This window comes from Chlamydotis macqueenii, chromosome 21 (genome assembly GCF_036417535.1).
Source record: "Chlamydotis macqueenii isolate bChlMac1 chromosome 21, bChlMac1.mat, whole genome shotgun sequence".
Lineage (NCBI taxonomy): Eukaryota > Metazoa > Chordata > Aves > Otidiformes > Otididae > Chlamydotis > Chlamydotis macqueenii.
In genome coordinates this window covers 377,717-398,959 of record NC_141576.1, presented here as the reverse complement: position 1 = coordinate 398,959, position 21,243 = coordinate 377,717, and the positions used below count along the sequence as shown (strand labels likewise).

At 47.5% G+C, this 21,243-nt stretch overlaps 2 protein-coding genes and 2 long non-coding RNA genes across 4 annotated transcripts; 3 read left to right on the top strand and 1 right to left on the bottom strand.

Moving 5' to 3' along the window:
- Positions 1-409: 409 nt before the first annotated feature.
- Positions 410-11,082, top strand: SLC45A1 (solute carrier family 45 member 1). Its single transcript, XM_086764375.1, has 10 exons — positions 410-443; positions 872-962; positions 3,360-3,772; positions 4,815-4,907; positions 5,376-5,600; positions 6,660-7,399; positions 8,571-8,724; positions 9,635-9,811; positions 10,510-10,715; positions 10,783-11,082. The coding sequence occupies exons 3-10, from the start codon at positions 3,370-3,372 to the stop codon at positions 11,062-11,064; spliced, it is 2,280 nt and encodes a 759-aa protein (XP_086620501.1). The 5' UTR covers positions 410-443; positions 872-962; positions 3,360-3,369; the 3' UTR covers positions 11,065-11,082.
- Positions 11,083-14,527: 3,445 nt separating this feature from the next.
- On the top strand, positions 14,528-16,018 carry LOC147598135 (uncharacterized). The gene is made up of 2 exons (XR_015260800.1): positions 14,528-14,875; positions 15,234-16,018. It is a non-coding gene; the product is annotated as an uncharacterized LOC147598135 (long non-coding RNA).
- Positions 16,019-17,661: 1,643 nt separating this feature from the next.
- MRPS16 (mitochondrial ribosomal protein S16) lies at positions 17,662-18,629 on the bottom strand. Its single transcript, XM_086764377.1, has 3 exons — positions 18,330-18,629; positions 17,986-18,246; positions 17,662-17,908 (listed from the first exon to the last, which is right to left on the bottom strand). The coding sequence occupies exons 1-3, from the start codon at positions 18,340-18,342 to the stop codon at positions 17,778-17,780; spliced, it is 405 nt and encodes a 134-aa protein (XP_086620503.1). The 5' UTR covers positions 18,343-18,629; the 3' UTR covers positions 17,662-17,777.
- Positions 18,630-19,458: 829 nt separating this feature from the next.
- LOC147598133 (uncharacterized) lies at positions 19,459-20,880 on the top strand. Its single transcript, XR_015260840.1, has 2 exons — positions 19,459-19,673; positions 20,096-20,880. It is a non-coding gene; the product is annotated as an uncharacterized LOC147598133 (long non-coding RNA).
- Positions 20,881-21,243: the final 363 nt, after the last annotated feature.

Sequence of the window (21,243 nt, the reverse complement as noted above, 5' to 3'; positions counted from 1 at the left end):
TGCGGGGCGAGCATCGCTACAGAGAGCGGGCGCTGCTAGCTGCGGGGTTTGGCGGGAAGTGACAGTGGTCGTCTTCTGTCTTAGCTGCCGCCGGGCTGAGCCCTGCCTCCACATCGAGGGCTCTTCCCGGACAGCCCTGACGGCTCCGGGGCGGCTCGGGGGGCGCGGAGGACCCTCTGCGTTCGCGCCTGGCGCCGGCCGGGCTCTGAAGAGGAAAGGGAGGGGGCCGGGGCAGCGCCGTCCCGGCGCCCCGCCCGAAGCCCGCTCGGGCGGCGGCAGACGCGGCGGTGAGGGGTCCTCAGGGCGGTGCGGGGGCGGACGCTTCCGCCGGCGAATGGCGGGGGGCCGGCGCGGGGGGGGGCGTCGCTGCGCGCGGGATGACGTCACCGGGGCCGGGCCGGCGTCAGCGGCGCGGCGCAGTGCCGGGTCGGGCGCCGCTGGAGGTGAGGCCGCCGGGCGGGGCGCGGGCGAACGGTGGGCCCGCCGCGGGGCGGTTGCGCCGCGCGGCTCGTTCTCGGCGGCCCCGGCGCCGGGTCAGGGTCGGCCTTCCCGCGCGACGCTGGCGGCTGTGGTGTGTCTGGAGCCCTCGGTGCCCACCGCAGAAAAATCCAGACCAGATTCTGCCAAAGCAGGAGAAAAAACTCGGGTTTGGTGGTGTGGTGCCCAGGAGGAACGGCGATGGCCGGTCCCTGCCTGCTGCCACGCACGTCGTCTGTGTGCAGGCGTTTGTGCAGGTAGCAGGCGGCAGAACCAGCATCGCCAAGGCCCTGCAGATCGGGATGCGCAGTTGTTGGTATGACCAACGTTGAGTGCCAAAAATCACAAATAACTAGTGACAGTGAAAGCTAACAGACATGTAATTGTTTTCTAGGCGGAAGGAGAGGTTTCCTGCTTTGTAGCTGTTGTGATCACCACGCAGATTAACTGGAGGACAGGCTTACGGCCTTTGAAGACGTTCTCTGGTGAGCGATTCATAAACTGGCGAAAATGGGCAATGAGAAATACAGGCTCAGCTCACAGTTTTATGCTGACCTTCTACTGGACTGGTGATATGCCATCAAAAATAGCCTTTTGTTCAAGTAATTGCAGATCACCATGTCTATTTTTGAGGCATACAAAGGAATTCTTTCTTTCTGTCACTAAAGCATTGCTACTTAACAACTCACCATACAATCTCTTTGCAATGCGAAGTACAGAGCAGGAAAATAAAGGAGGATCTAATATGAAATGAAACTAATAGATGAATATAGGGAGATCGACACCCTGGGTGCATATGGCAAGGTGAAGGGGAGTGCTAGCACAGCTGTATTGTCATGTCTCTTTAAAAGGGTTGTTAGAGCATCCATTGTGAACCTGATGGCATTTTCATTATGTCTTTTTTCTGGTATCTCTCTCCTAATTTTTAACAAATTCTCATCGTGAGGGAGTTACTTTGACCTGAAGGCTGATAAAACGTATTCCTGCAAACTAAGTACTCTGCTTGTAAAAGACATGGGTCATAAGGAGTTTTCAGTAACTGTTGAAACAGCATTAAGGGGATCACCGATGCGGGCATCTTCATAAAGTCTCTGTATATTTCTCTTTCTGTTGGTCTATCTAGAGGACTTTTTGTCTCTAATGAGCTTTCCCAACAAAATACAGCTTGCTGTTGGTGCCTTGTGAGATGGCAGTTGTCAAGGCTCATAGTTAGAATTATGAATCGCTTGTTCTTCTCTCTTATGTGGTGTGCATCTTGGTCTGAAGAGGAGCAGTTTTGAGGAAACCCGTGGTATGATGTTAGCAATGCTTCAGTAGATGTTTCCTCTCCTTCAAGCTCCAAATACAGTCAAGTTATCCCAATTGCAGTCCTCTGTGAGGTGCTTGTCATTCAGTTTTGCATTGTGCGGCGTCTTTCTTTAGACGCTTGTGTGGAGCTGGGGATCATTCTGTGTAGGGCATCAACCCACCATGCTTAACAACTGTTGCATCAGCGTGATGGTAAACGTGGGCTTACTGAGTTCTACCTTTGATAGTAGTTGGGTATACACAGCAAAGAATGGCATTGTGTAGACTGAAGGCCACAGGAAGAAAAAGTGGTGTGTGAAATGCGCCAGAGAAAGTAGCAGAAAATGAGAGATTTGTGGCAGTACTGTACAGCCAAAGTAGCAGAAGAGCTGGGAGTCTTTTCCCTGAGAGAACTGTAAACAAAAAAAGTAAGAGATTTGTTTTGTTTACCAGTGTACAATGTAAGCGTTTTCCTGAACAGTTGTGGGGTGATGTGGAACCATCCTTGTGCAGCAGCAGCCTTGGGCAAGAAATCATAAAGAAAAGCTTAGACTTTGCTTACAAGCTATTTCCATTTTTGGCAACAAGAGGCAAGAAATCACATATCGTTCATTAATTCAGCAAATCTGTCAGCATCTGTCCTAAGATGCTATTTTGGAACCTATTTGGCTATTTTACCCACCGCAGTATGCACATTTTGGCTACAGGAGTGATTTAGATGAGACCCAAAGAGGCTGTTCAGCACCTGAATGCCATTAATCTCTGAGAGGAGTAGTAGTGCTGAGGGCGGCTTGTAGGATATGTATCTTCTCAGGAATTAGTTTGAAACTTCAATTCCTATATTGAAAAATGATAGCAACTTCTGGTTTCAAGCTTATTTGTTGTTAGCTGACCGCATCCAAGTATTCAGCTTGTGTAGTTTAAACTATCAAAACCACATTCTTTGGGTGATCCAGTGAAGTCTTATGGTAATAGAACCAGCAAGAAGTAGAGGATCAGACTCTGTCCTTGCAACAAGGTGTCCCTGCTGAATTCAGGAATGTAAATAGGAAGAAAACCAAACTCGGTTACTGTGAAAAGAGTTTGATGTTAATTAAGCCTTGGCCTCAGCGCAGGCAGCAGGAATGATAGGATTAGTTCAGACAGGTGATTTCACATTGCAGCAGTGGTCTGGATCTGCAGACAAGCCACAGCTTTGCTTTATTGTAAGCTAGGACTGAGGTTGTGATTCATCTTAATTTAGCTTGAGTGAATTACAGGCAAATGTAAAGCTATTGCTGTTAACACAACTCCTGAGAAGCGTGACATGTCTGACTGCTAATTGTTTTAAATATTTCAGTCTTAATCCCTAGTGATGGTAGGCAATGCCCAGGTAACCTGATATGATCTCAGGTGTCTCATTTGTGCAAAGATTGAGGAGACGTGCCCGTAAAATGTTTATGCCTTATGGCAAGAGATGGAGGGAAAAGGTTGTAACTAATAAGAAGGCTGCATTCAGTGTGTGAAATGTTGAGAAATAGCTTGAACTTCAATAAATGAAATTAAGCAAAGTTTTTCTTACTCAACCATTGTATTCTGAACTATTTTGCTTCCAGACGCCTTCCCATGATGATTCCAGCATCTGCAACAATCCCTGTCAGCAATGCTGCACTGTTGCAAAGCATGGCTTCTCAGGAAATCTGGAGGTCACAAGTCTCAGGCTATTCTGGATCGGTCACACGGCACATAAGTCATCGGGCCAACAACTTCAAGAGACATCCAAAAAGAAGAAAACCCATCCGCCCTTCGCCGCCACCGCCGCCAAATACTCCATGTCCTGTTGATTTAATTGACTTTGAGAACCTCCAACCTCAGAGGTCTTTCCTAGAACTCCTGTTTAATGGGTGCATTCTTTTTGGGCTTGAGTTCAGCTATGCCATGGAAACAGCCTATGTTACCCCTGTGCTGCTTCAGATGGGGCTTCCAGACCAACTGTATGGAATGGTGTGGTTCATCAGCCCTATATTAGGTAACTTTTCAGTATGCTATTTCTTCCCTCTTGTTTTTTCTACTACATGGGGGTTATATGTGTTTGTTTTCTCTACCTCAGCTTGTTCACAAGTATATTCTGTGTGCTTTCAAGGTTAAGAAGCCCTAGCCATAATTTTAGACAGCCAAATCGAGAATAGTTCTTGCTGTGTCTTGCCTGAAATGGATGTGATCAAAAGGTCTGTTCTTTTAATGGCTTCTCAACCTTTTACACCTTTTGTGAGGGTAAGCTTTGGTTACTTCGTTCCTTTATTTAAAAACTAGCAAGAGCGGATCGGTGTATCCAGTGGTATCCCCATGAGAAAAAGCATAAAGAGACAGTTCCCAAGGATATGTGAAAAAAAGCAGAGTGCAATTGCCTTCTCCTGTTTTAACTTTCTGAAATGAACAAGGCGTTCCAATGATGAAGAACTGTCAACCACTACTGTTACAGGTATTGGATTACCTGCCTTAGTGCAGAGGCAGGGCTGGGAGCATATCCATCACTATGGGAAGAACCACAGGATAGGCTATTACCACTTGGAAACTTTGTTCTGTGTGTACTTGTACTTGCAGGATGTGAGAGTAAAAGAAGAGAATAGATGGGCCGCTACTCACAGGCTGGCCCAGAGTAATAGAGGCACCTTTCCAACTTGCATGTTTGCTTCCTGCTATCTTCTAAGCTAATTCTGCAGAGGATCTCCTATCTAAGACAGAGTAAATGAAATAGCTGTAAGGGACAGTCCTTTAGAATGTATAACTGTTGTGTTCTCACTGTTCACCTAATGTCAAACTCCGCTGTATTCATGATGCAGAGTGAACTGGCATGACAGTGCACAGAGGCACATTATGTTCTTCAGTCCCCGACCTGGGAAGTGCCAGGAAGGTACACTGTGCGTGCACCTGGGTGACTAGTACCGACTGGGGATATCACTATGCTATGGTGTCCTGTCTTTAACTGTGTTTTAAGCTACCTATTTTGACTCCCCTGTGAAACAAGACTTGTAGAAAAATGCTACTTATTGGTGATTCCTGTTTTCTAGGGTTCTTGCTACAGCCTTTGCTGGGGGCCTGGAGTGACAGATGCACATCAAGATTTGGGAGGAGAAGACCTTTCATTCTGGTCTTAGCAGTAGGTGTGTCTTTTAGAAATGATGGGCAAAACACTTGTAAAGTAGAAACATTGCGCATCTCTCTTTTCTGACATTCCCTGTGGCACTAGGCTGAACAAAATGCCTCGGAAGTGTTGGGTATTGCGGGTCTTAAGAAGGTGGTGAGTGGGGCTGAGGTGATGCTTTGGCAGCCGAAGATTCACACATAAAAGCTGCTCTTGTCAGAGTCTGAAGAAATTATGTTTTGAGGGTCAAGAATGTTTTTCTTTGGCCAAAACTGACTCCAGGTATTTGTAAGCTTGAACAGTGCAAAAGGATTATGTATCTCCTGTAAGCCACGCTCATTCCTCAGACTGTGGCAATCTGAGCAAGAGCAGTAGGGCTTACTGCAAGGCTGTGCAGGTAGTATAATGCTTTTAGAGCATGGAGTGATGCAGGTTTTTTTACTCACAAGCAGTCGATGGATTGATTTTGATTTGGTTTTATTTCCAGGAGCATTGCTTGGGCTTTCACTTATGTTGAATGGCAAAGATATAGGGAGTGCCTTGTCTGACACTGCAAATAATCACAAATGGGGGATCATTCTCACAGTCTGTGGTGTTGTCCTCATGGACTTCAGCGCAGATTCAGCAGACAATCCCAGTCATGCCTACATGATGGATGTATGCAGCCCAGTGGATCAAGACAGGGGCCTCAACATCCACGCTTTGTTAGCAGGTATGCTTTCTTGGTGCTTCCTGGGTGACGTAAACCCTAGGTAAACAAGCCCTGCTGTGAGAAAGCAGAGTGTAAATCACTGGTCTTTTCCTGTATAAGCATAATAACTGAATACTTGGAGATCTAGCACTAATTAACCTTGAAAACAAACTTCTGCATACTGCAAAAGGTTTTTGTAACTACCAAAAGTCAAACAAGATGTGGTCTTGGGTTGTTCATCTGAAGATCCATGATGTCATTTATAGCACTTCTGGAAACAAAATTATCCCTCAAGGGAGGAGGTTCAGCTTTCTGCAGGTATGGAAAATGCCTTTTTTAGTCACTCTTGTTGGAGGGGAAAGTGCATACCAGGTGCTATGATCCCTCATTGCTGTCATCTTCAATTGCTGTACTGCCCTAGTCTATTTTTCCTCTCCAAGAGGAGACTGTTTTGCACTTTTGAATGTGTTCGTAAGAAAGAAAGGGTAGTGTCGTAAGTCTTTAACCACGTGAATGGAGTGAGAGAGGTATCCATTGTCCTCAGAACTTCCCTGTTTGTTGGTAGTAATGCAGTGGCAGTTTTGTACGCTGTCAGCACATTGCTGAGTAATGAGCTTGCTACACTTCTGAAGTTACTCGATGGATGCACTTAGATCTACGTTCCTCTAAATGAGTAAGGAAAACGTATTTTCACTGACTTTCAGGAAAGCAATCTTAGCTGACTGATTGCAGAGCCTGGCCACAAGGCGGGTGGACGCCTCTGTTTTTACGGACTGAAATAGCTGAAGGTAAAGTGGTTTGTTCTTGACAAAGAAAGAACTACTCTTTTTAATTATTTGTATCATCACTTTTACAGCATTGACGTTCTCCCTCTTTCTGTATCATGTTTGTACATCCAGACTGTCCTTGTGGCACGGATAACTGTGTTTATTACTACATTTGATTTGAAAAGGGGTTGAGCAGTAAAACAGAAGTAACAGGTCAGATTCTACACATGGATCGTTAGAAAAATGCTGGTGTGCTGTTACTGACTTCCAGGATTGGCTACGGAAGATAATCTCAGCTCTGTTTTTCCACCAGGTCTTGGAGGTGGCTTTGGTTATGTTGTTGGAGGAATACACTGGGATAAAACCCGTTTTGGAAAAGCTGTGGGAGGGCAGCTTCGCGTCATCTATGTCTTCACCTCAGTTATACTGACTATTACTACTGTGCTGACTCTAATTAGCATTCCAGAAAGACCATTAAGGTCCTTAAGCAGGAAGAAAAAGGTGATGAAGAGTCCGAGTCTTCCTCTCCCTCCTTCTCCACCTCTCTTCTTCGAGGAGGGTGTAAATGAAAACTTTGCTTCTCATAACTCAGCTCACTTATATGCAAGTTTTACGAGTCCTGTTTCCCCCCTCAGCCCACTCACACCCAAATACGGCAGTTTTGTCAGCAGAGACAATTCCTTGACAGGAATTAATGAGTTTGCATCATCATTTGGGACTTCAAATATTGACAGTGTGCTTATAGACTGTTTTACAGGCGGACACAATAGTTACTTAGCCCTTCCAGCTAGCTTGCCTAGGCAGCCTGTCAGCGTCAGCTTTCCTCAGGTGCCTGATGGCTGTTACCAAGGAGAAAATGGAGTTCTGGAGCAAGGGGAGAGCAGCATAACACCGGGGCCTGACGGCGAGGCACTAAGGGTGGGCTCATTGGATGCGATAAAGCCACGGTCATCAGGGATCCTGAAAAGACCTCAGACCTTGGCCATTCCAGATATTGTAACAGGATACTGTCCAGAAAATAGCAGAAGAAGAAATGTAACCTTCAGCCAACAGGTAAGGGCTGAAAATCAATTATATGACCATATAAATCTTGAGCATTCATTTAATCTTCATATAGCTTTAAATGTGTGGTGCACAAATCCATCATTAAAGGCCACTTGTGACAGCTTGCTCATGAAAGTCATTATGGGAACAGCATACCTGCTATGACTTTATTGGTAAAGTAGTGGGTAAGATGTGAAAGACGACTGGCAGTCTGTCAACTGTCTTTGTTAAGATGGCAGAAATGGGAGTGTTCTGCTCTCACTGAGCCACGTGTGAAAGTTAGGTTGGTATTTTTAGCCCTGCTTCACCACCCAGGGAGCTACCACGTGAAAGTGGAAAAAGACACATTTTTATTGAGCCTGTATCTTCCCTTTCCACAGAAATAACCGCAAGATAGGGCCAGGGATAGGATTCTCCCATGAGCTTCTCCTTATGGCAGTCATTACATCTGGTTCCATCAGGGAAGTGAGGTTTCCCTTACCCAGGGGTAAGACTCTGACCTCACTTCCCACTGTTGGTGATAACTTGGAATGTCTGAGACCTCTGTATGCTGGCCCATTTTTTTATGATCCAGGATGAGGTAAACTGTCCTCTGTTGGTTTTGGTTTGTTTTTTGGGGGGTGGGGAGGGGTTGTGGTTTTTTTTTTTCGTTTGTTTTGCTTTGTTTGTTGCTGTTGCTGTACTTTGACCCAGTTTGTGAGAGCAGACTTCATTAGGGCCAGGATTTTACATACTGTGCACGTAGAGATCAAGCATCAAGGTTAGCAAGCAGTGAGAATATGTTTCAATTAAAACTAGCCTCCTCTTCCTTGGTATCTCTAAAACTTCAGGAACCAAATTCACCTGAACGTGGGCACAGCTCCTGTGAAATGCAATGGAATTTATGCCTTCCCTGTGCTTCCATCTGGATGTAGTTGCCAAATACCCTAGAGAAGTGAAGAGTACTGTTTTAAGTAAACTGAAAGCTGTAGCGCAGTGCTGCCATTGAACGCTTGTTTCAAGGCTGGACTTACAGCTTAGCTAAATACACTGTTCTTAATCTCCAAGTCAACATACAGCAGCAGCAGCAGAGTTTAACTTTCAGATGGTCAGATAGGTCTGTAATATTGCATAGGTTTGCTCAAAAGATGTTTGAGTTTTTCTTACTGTGTTTGTTGACCTGGGAGTTCTTATGGCGCAGGTTGCTAATATCTTGCTGAATGGTGTTAAGTATGAAAGCGAGCTGAATGGATCAGGCGAGGCCTCTGAGGAACCACTCTCCGTGAAACTTCTTTGTTCAACCATCTGCCAGATGCCCAAGGCTCTTCGTAACCTCTGCATCAACCACTTCCTAGGTATTCAGAAAGTGCCAACTTGCTTTCACCATGAAGTGGTCTACCTCGGGTGAATGTTTTTAAGTATTTTAACTACTGCTGAATGGCTGATAACCAGAGAGGATGTGATTTGTTCTATATACACTCACCAGTAAGGTACCTTCTGGTATTTAGTTTCTGGAATCAGTGAGAAAGGCAGGGAAGAAAAAAAAAAACAACCCAAGAAAACTGTAAAGCCTACCTTCCTAGAAAGGGAATAACAACAGCCTAAATCAGTGCATCCAGTAAATGGAATGTTTACACCGGGATGAGAAACGCTACAGAACTGAGAAACTATCTACTTTTTTTTTTTTTTTTAATGCTCTGAAACTGGCTTTACCGAACACAAAGATGAGAATTAATGAGATTGAGTTAAGAGATTGCCTGCATGAGTGTCCCTGACACCCTTTTCTGAGTAGGTGTTTTTAACTGTGTTGGAGGTGCTCTAGAGGCTGCAGCAATGACATAAGAAGCACTCCTTCCAGTTCTATGTGGGAGGACAACAGCAACTTGAAATGACTATGTGATGAGCCACTCTGTGAAACCGAGCAGTGTGTCCTCCTGTCAAAACCTGAAGGCAGCTCAGACTGCTGTAAGCTATTTTTCTGTCTTGCTAAACCAGTATTCTGTGACCTGCAGTCAGCCTCTAGGATTCCACTTAGGAATTCAAAGGATAAATGTCTTTACAATCCTGAATGTCTTTGACAAACATTGTAGCATAATGCACAGGGAGCAGCAGTCTTGAATAAATGTGGCTGAACGTTCTGTAATATTCACGTTGCACAACCTGTTTTCAGTTGCGATTTATAGTATAGTTAATAGCGTCCATGTAAGCTTACAAGGGGAAATGGATACTCTGCAATCCTAACAGGTAAATTCTGCTTTCTTTCAGGATGGCTTTCATTTGAGGGGATGTTACTCTTCTATACCGACTTCATGGGAGAAGTAGTGTTTCAAGGGAATCCGAAAGCGCCTCACAACTCAGATGAGTATCAGAAGTACAATGCTGGGGTCACCATGGGCTGCTGGGGAATGTGCATCTATGCCTTCAGTGCTGCTTTCTATTCAGGTACTTAATACAGCCACCCTAGCCACTGCTGTGAGAAAGATGCATCCGCTTCTTAAGTAGTGTTTCTGCAACAAGTAGTCCAGCATTTATGTTGCACGTAGCCTACCACATGGCACGAGTGCTGAAACAGAATGTTATTTTCCACCATATTATCTCTGCTGGGTAGTTTGGCCTGCACTGACAGCAGCTGAGGTCAGCAGTCCAGTGAGAACACATCTCTGTTAGTATATAGTTCATTTCACAAGTGGCATTTTCAGTGTACATTGAATCCAGAAATGCATGTAGCCACCATAGGCACAGTTCTGGCACAGCAGCACTCAGTGCCTGTGGGCCCCTGGCAGAGCACCCTGGTGTCACACACCACCTCAGCCCTTCGTTGTGTGTCGTGTGTACCCACCCTGCCTCCCGCAGTTCCTATTTAGCCCTCTGGGACAGGGGGCACTGCCAGGCTTCAGCTCTGACATGCCCTCCACCCGGTTAGGGCAGCAAGGCTGTATCATGGCAGTGGGATTTGGAAGGGGTCCTTGGTGCTCACATGCGAGCCAGCAGTTAGTCAAAGGTGCAATGGTTGCTGCTGAGATGTGGCTGCCTAATGACTGGGCTGCAGGGCCCAAAGGTGCACCCTCCTTGGGTCCACTGACTGCCTAGCAGCAGAGCGGGACGCAGCTCACCATGAATGCCATGCCATTGTCTTGCAGCCGCACTGGAGAAGCTGGAGGAGCGGTTCAGCACACGAACTCTGTACTTTGTCGCATATTTGGCCTTCGGGCTGGGCACAGGGCTGGCCACGCTCTCCAGAAACGTCTATGTGGTGCTGTCGCTGTGTGCTACCTATGGCATCCTCTTTGCCACGCTTTGCACGTTGCCCTACTCCCTGCTCTGTGACTACTACCAGAGCCGTGAGGTGAGCCCCGGGCTGGGAAGGGGAGAGGGGCTTTTGTGGGCACCCCCTTACATTGTGTCCCCCGCAGTTCATAGGCTCGCAGACAGAGGGCATGCGACGCGGGATGGGCGTTGACATCTCCCTGCTGAGTTGCCAGTACTTCTTGGCGCAGATCCTCGTGGCCCTGGCCATGGGGCCGCTGACGGCGGCTGTGGGCAGCGCCAGTGGCGCCATGTACTTTGCCAGCCTGATGTCCTTCCTGGGCTGTCTCTTCTCCTCCCTCTGCGTCACCTATGAGTCACCACCCACTGAGGAGCTGCCACCTGCTGAGGAGCAGCGTCCACTGTTGCCCCGTGCACAGAACGAATAAATGGGAGAAGCCGCCACAGCCTCCGCTGCCTCATTGCATCGCCCTTGGTCTCCGCATCACAGCGCGGTGGGTTTGTGTGCACCTGGGACAGCAGCAGTGGGGATGGCAAACGGTGAGAAGGGCTGAGCTTTCCCCTGCCTGTGGGAGGGCAAGGGGTGAGTCGGCGGCGCCTGGCACCGCTCATCCTTCCCCTGAGGTGGCAAAGGCCCATCTGTGCCCCTGGGGCCACAGCAACAGGCAGTGGTGGTGTCAGCATGGGGACATTCCCTCCAGCTGCTCCACCGTGTGATCGTTCCTAGGGGGATGAGCGGCATTGTCCGGCCTGAGGCAGGGAACCTGGCAGTCTGGTGCCTGGGCAGGGCAACCACAATCTCTCAGGCGGCAGCAAGCTGCAGGGCTGCACACGCCACTGCGGGAGTGCTGGGACTGCAGTGCTCCACCAGCTTCGTGGGCAGGAGGGCAGGACATACTGTCTCGCGGCCTGGTCCTTGGTCTCCAAGGGCAGTGGTGGCTCCCATGAGGCCTTGGGGAGCAGTGAGGCCAATCTGTCTGTGCCAGCCTCTGCCCGTGGTAGGCCTGGCTCCAAAAGGTGCTTTTCAAAACTTGGAAAGGCTGAGAGCAACTGGTGTTGCTCGGGTGGTGCAAGTACCCTGTCAAGTGCCGTGGCTGGGCTCCTGGCTGCCCAGAGCTCCCACAGGCGGAACTGCTCCAAGAAGCCACTGTGGGGTGAAACCGCAGCTGCCTCGCTCCCAAGCCCTGCTCTGTAGGTTCTGGCTGCGGTCCATGGTGATGGTTGCTAATACCTGCATATTTTCTTCCACATTAGACTTTTAACTAAGACTACAATGGCTTGTGATAACTTAGCAGGAGGATGGGTAGCTGTTGAACCTAGCTTTGGGGAGAAGGGTCCTTTTGCATCAACTTCCCTTGGGTACAAGCTTACTCTCAAAGTTGAGAATTTAAGAAAAATAATTTGTGTGAAAGCCTGCAGCACATCATGCTTGTTTTTCATACAGTTGTACCTTGTGACATTTTAAAATCTGCATGGGGATTGGTGATTAAGTACTTCTCAGCTAAAGCTGCATCTTCCATATCTCACTAAAACTAGTAAAAGGGTTTTGGATTTAATTATCTGTGAGAATTCTTACTTATTCTGATTTTAGAGGGTGGTAAATTTGTAAGATCTCATGCAAGTTTCAGTTAAGCCCTGGAGTCTTTTAAGCCTTCAGAGCAAAGACGAAAACAGAAATAAAGTTAAAACTATTTCTACGATTCCCGTTAGCCTGCCTCCATATTTGGGTAGGCAGTCAAGGTTTACCAAGGCTGATGGGCATTTTGGTGTTTACCTGTGCTGTGCATGGCATCCCTGTAGAGGTTATTTTTGCTTACCTGGTCTTTACGTCTGGAAAATGTTTTTTCTCTGAAGGGTCAGTCTTTTTAAATGAGTTGTACTTGAAGATTCACCAAAGTTTATTCTGATGCTTGATCTATGATGACAAGATGAAATAACTTGTATAATTTTTAGGTGTTGTGGTTTACTGTACTCCAGTGGTGAAAACATAATGCACAACTTTTAAGAACCTCTTGTTTTTATCATGCACCCCATAAAAAAAAGTATTTTTTTTTTTTAATTTGAGAAACAGGTTTCATGCTACTCAGTATTTACTTAAATGGAGGAACACTACTGAAGTTACGAAGTCTAGTACTCAGAGGTAAAGAACTGTCAGATTGATGAGTCTATTCATCTTTTCTTTCTTTGGGCTTACACAGTGTCATATCTGCAGGAATATCTGTGACGTGCTGTTTCCTTGATTATGGGACATGTGCCTCCAAGAATGTTCAGGATGAAGCTGGAACAAAATAGCACGAGAAGCTGTACTTTTGGTGCTTCTGATTTCTGACACTCTAAAGACTTGTCTTTGGAGAATTTTTCTTTTCTTGTTTGTCCGCTAGGTAACCTTAATTCTCTTCCTTATCTTATCAAACTTTTAAACTCAAAAATGATTTTTTTTTTTTTTTTTGGTCCCTCTAGCTAATGCAGTAGTAGTTCTTAAAATGTTTTCCCCTCTTAAGTTTTGTAGCCAGCAGTATTGTACTAAATGCATCATGAGCACTATCCTTTTCTAGGTAGCTGGAGTTGCAGGTTATTTTGTTGCAAGCGAGGATATTAAAAAGATTCATAGAATTGATGAAATCAATGTATTTGATGGTAATGTTTGTCTCTGCTTCCATCTGTAAATAACATTACAAAATACGTTTATATAGTTATAAAGCTGTTGCTATGCCCTTATGGATTGCCTAATAGAATATATATTACATTTTCTGTTATATGGTACGTGGACTTTTACTTTGCATATGTATTATGTAGTGTTTACCTACATAGTACTTTTAAGTCAACATCAGTGTAAGTTAATTTGGGGCTTTGAGCAATACTGCTGGTGTCTGGAAAAAACCCAGAGCCTGCCACCATCATGCAGAGTTGGAAGTTGCACCACATCCATAGAAATAACTTTAAAAGGAGGCATTGCTTACTTGCTTATTCTCTTCCTTTGTCGTACATTTTGTATTGTACAGAAATTACTGTATGTGGTCACTGTTGAACTGAGCTGCAAAGTCATGTTTTCCTTTCAGAATCCAAACTCTTTAAATATTCTGTCTAAATCTGCAAGCTGCTCTTTAGAAGAAAGGTACATGACTTTAGGCAGGAAAGTGATTTTACGCCGTGCTGTAGTTTAATCTCTTCAGTGGTGCCTAAAGGTTAATTTTGATTACGTCTTTATCATTAAGGCTGATGGCAATTATTTGTGGATGTTCATAAATGTATTTATAACACAGGTACAGAAGTAGGGAAAATGGGGTGAGGGACGGAGAAAACACCTAATCAGTTGTCCCATATTTGTAATTAAGCTGGCTGTAACCATTTCAGCATGTGTCTGCAGTTCACTTGACCTCTGCCGTGTCTCTCAAAAAAGACAACCTAACAATTTTGGAACTTCTGCTGTATCTTTGAATGAAGAAAATAAGTCTTTTCAAGAACCAAATAAAATAACATTGCATGACTGTATGTATATAAAAAAGAAAAGCTGTATTTGGAAGTATGTGAAAAGAGTTGTCTAGAGAATACATTTTCTACTATTGAGTAGTTAGTCATCTTGTACTGTATAAAAAAGAATTTGTCTTTGGGTAAAACCTGGCTTTCTTAATGTATGTTCTCCCTCCCTCAGACTGAAAGACAGCTTTAGCAAGAGACTTTTAGATGCCATTACTATAACACCCAATGGATTGCATTAAGTACCGTAAACATCTTGAGAATTCTATGACTACTGGAGCTGGAATGCCAAGGGAGATCTCCAGCATCCGTTTAATTTGTCTGAATTTGCATTTTCCATACCTCTGGTTGTTAAGATATGACGACTCATTTACCCTAGCTTTTTTTTCTGGGAAGGTCTTTGTTGATGTTTACTAAGGAAATGGCTGCAGCAACTTTCTGTTGCTGTTCTGCCACAGGCTGCTGCTTTTGTAGCAGGGTCAGTGGAAGGGGAAGGTGCCAGTGAAAGTGGGCCTGCATTTAAGGTGACAACTTTCAGGCTGCAACACCCAAGACAACAGGAAAAGCTGTAGGGCAGCAGGACCAGGACAGGCTAGAGGTCTTTTCCTAGAATCCTTAGTTTTCTTGGTATTGTCATCCACGGTGTCTCCTAACAGGTATGAAGGCTCTGGGAAGACTGTGTTCTACAGTGTACAAGGAGTTCTTCATGTTAAAAGCCTTGCCAGCACACTCACTCTCTTTCATATATTCTACGTGGAAATGGTAAATACATGGAATAATGAAAATTTTTGGTATATGCAGCTTGCTGCCTAATGTCCCCACCCACAGTGGTAGCCAAGGAGTTTTACTTTAGATCTGAAAGGGAACAGCATAGTCCAATATCCAAATAGCACTACTAGTTAACAGTAAACAAAGGGGAGACTGCTTCATCAGCTTACCTGAAGTGTGGAAAACAGAAGTATTCTGGGAGCAGGAAGAAAGCAGGCAATGAGTAATGTTAATGAGATGAATTCAAATGTGAAATGTACATGCAGGAGCAGTCTGCAATGGGGATGATGCAGTATTCACCATGTATATAAGCTGTATGTAAGGTTGGTTGTTTTGTTTTTGCCTTTTCTAGGATCCAGTGACAGCTTTCTCAAACAAAGGATAACAAATTTTGTTGCAATAGCCAATGGAACAGCCAAAAGAGGAAATCCCAGCATCAGAGAAATGAAGATTTTGGGTTGTGTGAGTAGAGCGCTAACCAAGCGCTACTTAAACAATGAGGAATTTAACAGTACTGCTATCAAATGCTATGAAGAGTTACTACCCTAGAGATTCAAGCTTCATCTGTAGCTCTGTTCAAGCCTAACTTTTCCTGTGTGTCAGCCTGATGATACTCTACTCTGCTTCTGGCTTATGTTCACTCCTTGTATGCAGTTATATTTTTTTAGCCCACACAACTTTTGGGGAGGAGAGGAACATGACAATATAGCTGAGTAAGTACCAAGAAAAGAATTTATTGCTCCTTTTCCCCTAGCCCATGCTCTAAATAATTTAGTGTGGTGTCTACAGTAACACACACACCCCTGAACCTAGATCTCTTTATGTTACATTACTATGTACAGCCCTCTTAAGCAGCAGGCCATCGTGGCTCCAGAAGAAAGCATCAACTAATCTCATGAAAGGCAGGTTTAGCCCAAAGTGTAAATGGCGTTCAGTGCTCATAGCTAACTGCTGCTGGTTTTCCCATGTACACTCCAGGAGGCCTCAGCCATATCCTTTTTCTAGCATTCCACTTCTCACCATTTGCAAAGTACTAGAATTGCTCGCTCTAATTTGTTCACAGCCTTCACCCACTGACAGCATCACAGCTGTTATCAGAGAATTATATTTTATAAGCTCAGTATGCCAATTTTTTTTTTTTTAAAAAAGCTTGGGCTGTCCTAGTGCACAGTACTAGTGCACAGTACTCGGCATCTGCACAGAAAAATCCACTGCTTCTGTGGCAGGCTAAGTTTACTGTGGCCTAAAGACACATTTGTATCTTTTGTTTGTGCATTGTTGCACAAACTATTATTCTTCTGATCCACATGCAACAACTTAGGAACCCTGAAAAAGTTACTCATTCAATCCACAAGAAGAAACAGACTCACCACTTGCACGGACAATGAAGAGGGAGTTAGGTGAGGAGAAGCACAACTGTTTTCTGTAAGTTCCCTCTGATCAGTTGCACATTGTTTCTCAGTGTAGCAGATGCTTTAGCAGACTTTAGACAATAGCCAGGGCAAGAGAAAAGCTGAGAGGAGCCACAGCGGAAAGGATAACCTCAGCACTGCCGGATTCTCCTCTTAGTACTTCCTTCAGTTACGTGGTGTTATTACTGTGTATTGCAACAGTAGTGTCTGATGCGGCTAGTCACTCACCCTGTTCCATTACAGAGCACCCCTGTAGCACTTCAGTAGTCGAAACGACATGAAAGCAACTGCTTTACTGCCTTGTGTATGACTGTGGGATCCTTTATTTAATAACAAAGTAGTATTTTTTTAATAGGAAAAAAACCTCCACAAAACTGGCTCAAAAGAAACCTTACAGACTTACCTTCTTGTGTTCAAAGCAGAAAGCTCCAGAAAAGGAAAGCTGTGTGGTACCTTTAGATTACGATAGGAAGAACAGTGCAGATGCAACCCTTTACCTTTGAAGTGAAGAAATCTACAGTAAGCTAGGAAGAAACTTGATAGAAACCCTGTAACAGAGTACAGTTGCAATTTTATATAAAATGTGACTCTGAACATACCAAATATATGGAAGGGGGAGGTATTAGAAAAGCAATACCTCTTTTTACAGCCCCATCTAATCTTTCATCTGTAAACAGAAGTAAAACCACCTCTTCTCAGTATTCTGATTTTATTAGAAGCAAGCAAGACCCTTTCTTCGTGTTTTGTCTATTCCTCTATTGGGCCAGTTACGCTACAAGCCTTATTGGGATGCAAAACTGAAAACCTGTTTTTGCCTGGCCTTTGTAGAGTCATGTAAGAGTTGCGCCAAAGGAAACCCCCAAAAGCAAGAGATGTATCTAAGGTGGGAAAGAGAGTTCAGTGGGTTTCTTCTCAGGATCGGGTCAAATATGTGATGAAGTAGTAAGACTCATATCTCACTTCATGCATACCCCACTCCCTCTTTACCCAAGAATGAAATCTTTCCCTTCTGCTTGTAAATGACCAAATTGGCCCAGAACCTCTCTGGAGAAACTAAATGGAAACACAGCTGCAGCCCCATTTGCATTTGTCTGCGCTAGGCCTCTCCTGGACCACTGGACTGTCCTGTTATAGTGAATCAGAGCCAGGAGTCAAAGGGACTACACTTAATGAGCGCAGCAGGCAAATGCAAGCTGGCAGTAGTCATGGCACTTCTGCAGGAAGCAACACGCTAGAGCTGTATACGCCTCCTGGAATGCTTCCGTACCTACATTAGAGCAGGAAAACCCCTTTTATATTTGCTGCAAATTGACAGCAACAGCAAACTTTTCAGAGCAGAGGCTGGAGAGAGCAGCACGTGCACAGTGCAGAGTGTGCAAACGACACTTTAATGCGGTCAGACGCGCTGCCGGGGCAGGGTGCGTTCTGGGGCCGGATGGGCCGGCGCTGTCCTGCGCTGCCCGGCACCTCGTCGGAGGCGTCTCTCAGGGCCCGTCGCCGGGTCCGGGCGAGCCGTCCGCAGGGGGCGCGACGCTCTCCTCCGCTCGCCGTCGCCGCCGCAGCCTCTCGGCGCCGGTCACCGTCATGGGGTGGAGCGGCAGGAACCCCGCCAGACCTGCAAGGAGAGGCGGTGAGCCGCGGCGAGCCGCCCCGGGCCCCCGCCCCGCTCCTGGACGCCGGCCCCGGGCCTACCCAGGAGCTTCTCAGCGGGCCGGGAGAGCTGCGCGCCGCAGCCCAGCCAGTGGCGCAGCCGTTCCAGGTTGAGCCCCGCCACCCTCTCGCCGTGGGCGTTGGGCAGCGGGTCGAGGCAGCCGAGCTGCTCCAGGTACTTCCCGTCGCGGGCGCGCCTGCTGTGCGCTGCCACGATGCGGAAGAAGGGCCGGTTGGTGCAGCCTCCCAGGGCGAAGCGGATCACGACATGCCCGCCGCGGTAGCCCTTCAGGAGGCGGCTACCTGCGAAGAGAGCGCGAGGCGTTAGGGGCGGGGCCGGGCCCGGGCCGGGCCCGGGCCGGCGGACCGCGCCCGCGGGCACTCACCGAGCCGCACCATGGTGGCGGCCGGGCCCCCTTGCGTCGCAGCACAATGACGTAGCAGGGCTGGCGGCGCGGCGGCCGGCTCAGCCGCAGGCGGCCCCGCTCCGGGCGAGCGGCTTCTCTTCTCCCGCTGCTCCTGGGAGTAGAGGCGGGCGCGCGGCGAAGCTGCTTTTTCTTGCCGACAGCGGCGAGGGTTGGGGCCTCCCGGCGCTCTCGGGAGGTCTCCTGCCTGCTGCGGTGCGTCCGGAGGGGAGCGAGGGCGGCCTCGAAGGGCTTTGTCCGCCCCTGGGCCGAGCTCGGGGCGGAGGTGAGCTGCTATGATGTGCGCGCGCCGGGGAGCGCGGAGGGCTGGGCTGCAGGGCGGGGAGCGGGCGGGCAGGGGAGGGAGGGGGCGGTGCCGGGGAGCGCGGGCCGGGGGCGCAGCTGTGGGAGGGGAGGGAGCGGCGGAGCAGGGCGGGAGGGCGACGCGGAGGGGCGGGCAGCTCCGTCGTTCGGCTGTCCAAATCCATGAGTAAGAGCTCACTGGATTTGTGGCTTCCCTGTAGAAACGGGATCCGTGGGACATCTTTCTCCATCTCTCTCTGTCATGATTCTTTAATTCTTTCCTCTCCGCTCTGTACTTAGTACCTCTTTTTTTTTTTTTTTCTCTCTTTCTCTCCTTGCCCGTATTCTTTTTCATCCCTCTCTGTCGTGTTCCCCGGACCAGGTTTTCCGGCTCCCTGTCCCCTGCCTCTTGTCTATGTCGCTCCTGTTTTTCTGTTCCCGTTTTCTCTGTCTGTCCTGCAGCGTTTGGTCAGGGAGCCTTGTAGCTAACTCACTGCGGGGATTTTTTTAATATGCATTCATGAATAGACTTTTCCTGCCTCCTCTGTGCCCCTGGATGTGTTTGCAGCCCCTGGGTGCAGAGCTGATGGCTGAGGACAGGCACAGGGAAGGGGGTGATGTGCTGCGGTGCTTCGGCAAGGGCGCCTGCTCCTGATGGGCTGGAGGTGGGGCAGCCCCAGGCGCAGCCGGTGAGGCTGAGGGTGGGCCTGGCCCTGGCCCTGGCCCTGGCCCTGGCCCTGCTGTATGAGGGGCCTCCAGCTGTAAAGGGGGCTGCTGGGGCATGGCTGCCTGTGGGGGCTGAGGAGTGAATCCAAGGGAGTCCGAGAGGCAGTTGCCTTCAGCAAGGAACTGCTGGTGCCTGTGGTGAGAAAGGATCTGTCTGAGCCCTCCCTGACAGAGCAGACACCAGCACGCAGTGCCAGGAGCTCAGTGTCTCCCTAGGACATGTGCGTGAGCTGCCAGGTGTCCGGGAAGCCTTGTGGATGAGGAGCATCGAGGTGTCTGCTGCATGCTGCTGAATGGGTGAGGGCAGCGCTGCAGAGGATGAAGGGGCAGAGGCGGAGAGAGAAGCTGTGGTGTGGTGAAGGTCTCCTGCTGGCACCTGGAACTGCAGCCTCATCCTCTTCTTTGCATCAGGCCTATCTCTGCTACCATTTGTTGAAATCCCCTTCAGAGTTCCTCATTGTTAACTCTGAGGCTTCTTTGATCTCTTGGGCCCCCTCCGGCATCCTCTACTCCCTTTGCCCGGCTTTGGCGAGACATCCCCTGTGCCCCAGAGCCATGTTCTAGCTTGGGAGGGTGCTGTGCACCCCTCTTTTCCCCTCAGATTCCTTCCTGTGTCCATGTCTGTTACCCAGGTTGGTCTTTATAGAAACACATGTGCACCTTTTTAGCGTGACGTGAATGACTGAGATTTGTTCTTTATTTTTCCTTTTTCTCTTTAGAGTTTTACACTTCACTTTCAGCTTTATTGACCAAGCAAGCAAGATGTGCAGCAGCAGCACAAGGGCTGTTGTGGTGGATCCTCAAGTGTAGATTCTGCTGACTGTACACCCTTGTCCTGCAGCCTGACAGGCTTCTCTCCCTGCAGCAGTGCTGTGAGGAAGGGAGGAGACACTTCCCAGCACCAGCAAGAGTGTTTACTTTTATGCTAAGAACGTGTTCAAAATCGTATCAGTTAGTCTAAATCCTGATTTTAAATGTTGAAATGGAGAGTGAGGCCTCCCTGTGTCTGGAGGCTCCCGGCTCGATCTCCAGCGAGTGCCCCATGGGTGCAGCAGTAAGAGCTGGCTGCCAGGGAGAGCTCGGGGCCAACGGGGGCCGGGGGGCAGTTGGTGCCCTGGGGAGCCTGTCCTGGCACAGGGGCAGAGGGGAAAGGTGGTGAAGCAGAACCTGAGCGAGAGATGTGGCACCTACAGGGCGAGCGGTCTGTGCTTACTGTGTCTGTCGCAGTAAGTCTAAGCAGATATTATCTGTCATCTAAGCAGAGATGATGTGTAAGTGTCAATAGATAACAAAGTCTAAATAGATATCATTGTAAGTAGCCATCGAAGTCTAAATAGAGAGGTCTAAAAAGGTGTTGGAGTGCCACGGTACAGAAGTCTAAATAAATACTAGCCTAAATAGATGCATAAGTGTAAATGTATGGAAGTGTAAATATACAAGTCTAAATGGATATTACATATAAAGTGTAAATAGGTAATACATATGAACCGTATGTGTAAATAGATACATGTGTGAGTGTCTGTGCTATGTATGGTTTTTAAAATTGAAAGAAACCCTATTTGCAGGAAAGATTTAAAAATTTGTTCCCTCCCATCCCTATTGAAAAGAGAAAAGTGCTTTCAAAAGCTGCCCCTTTCTCCCCTGCCCTTTCTCCCCCACCCTTCCCCCCCCCTTTCGATTTGGGGCCAATGCCCCAACATGGGGATTTTCACCTGCAGGGCCGTGCGTGCAGAGTAGGAGCTGCCAGTGCAGCACAAACGTACCCCAAAACTCTGAATCTGGGTCTGCAACGGGGGGGAACCCAATTAACATCAGTTTGAGGGGGAAAAAATTGTCCTAATTTGAGGCTCTCAGGAAAGCCAGATCA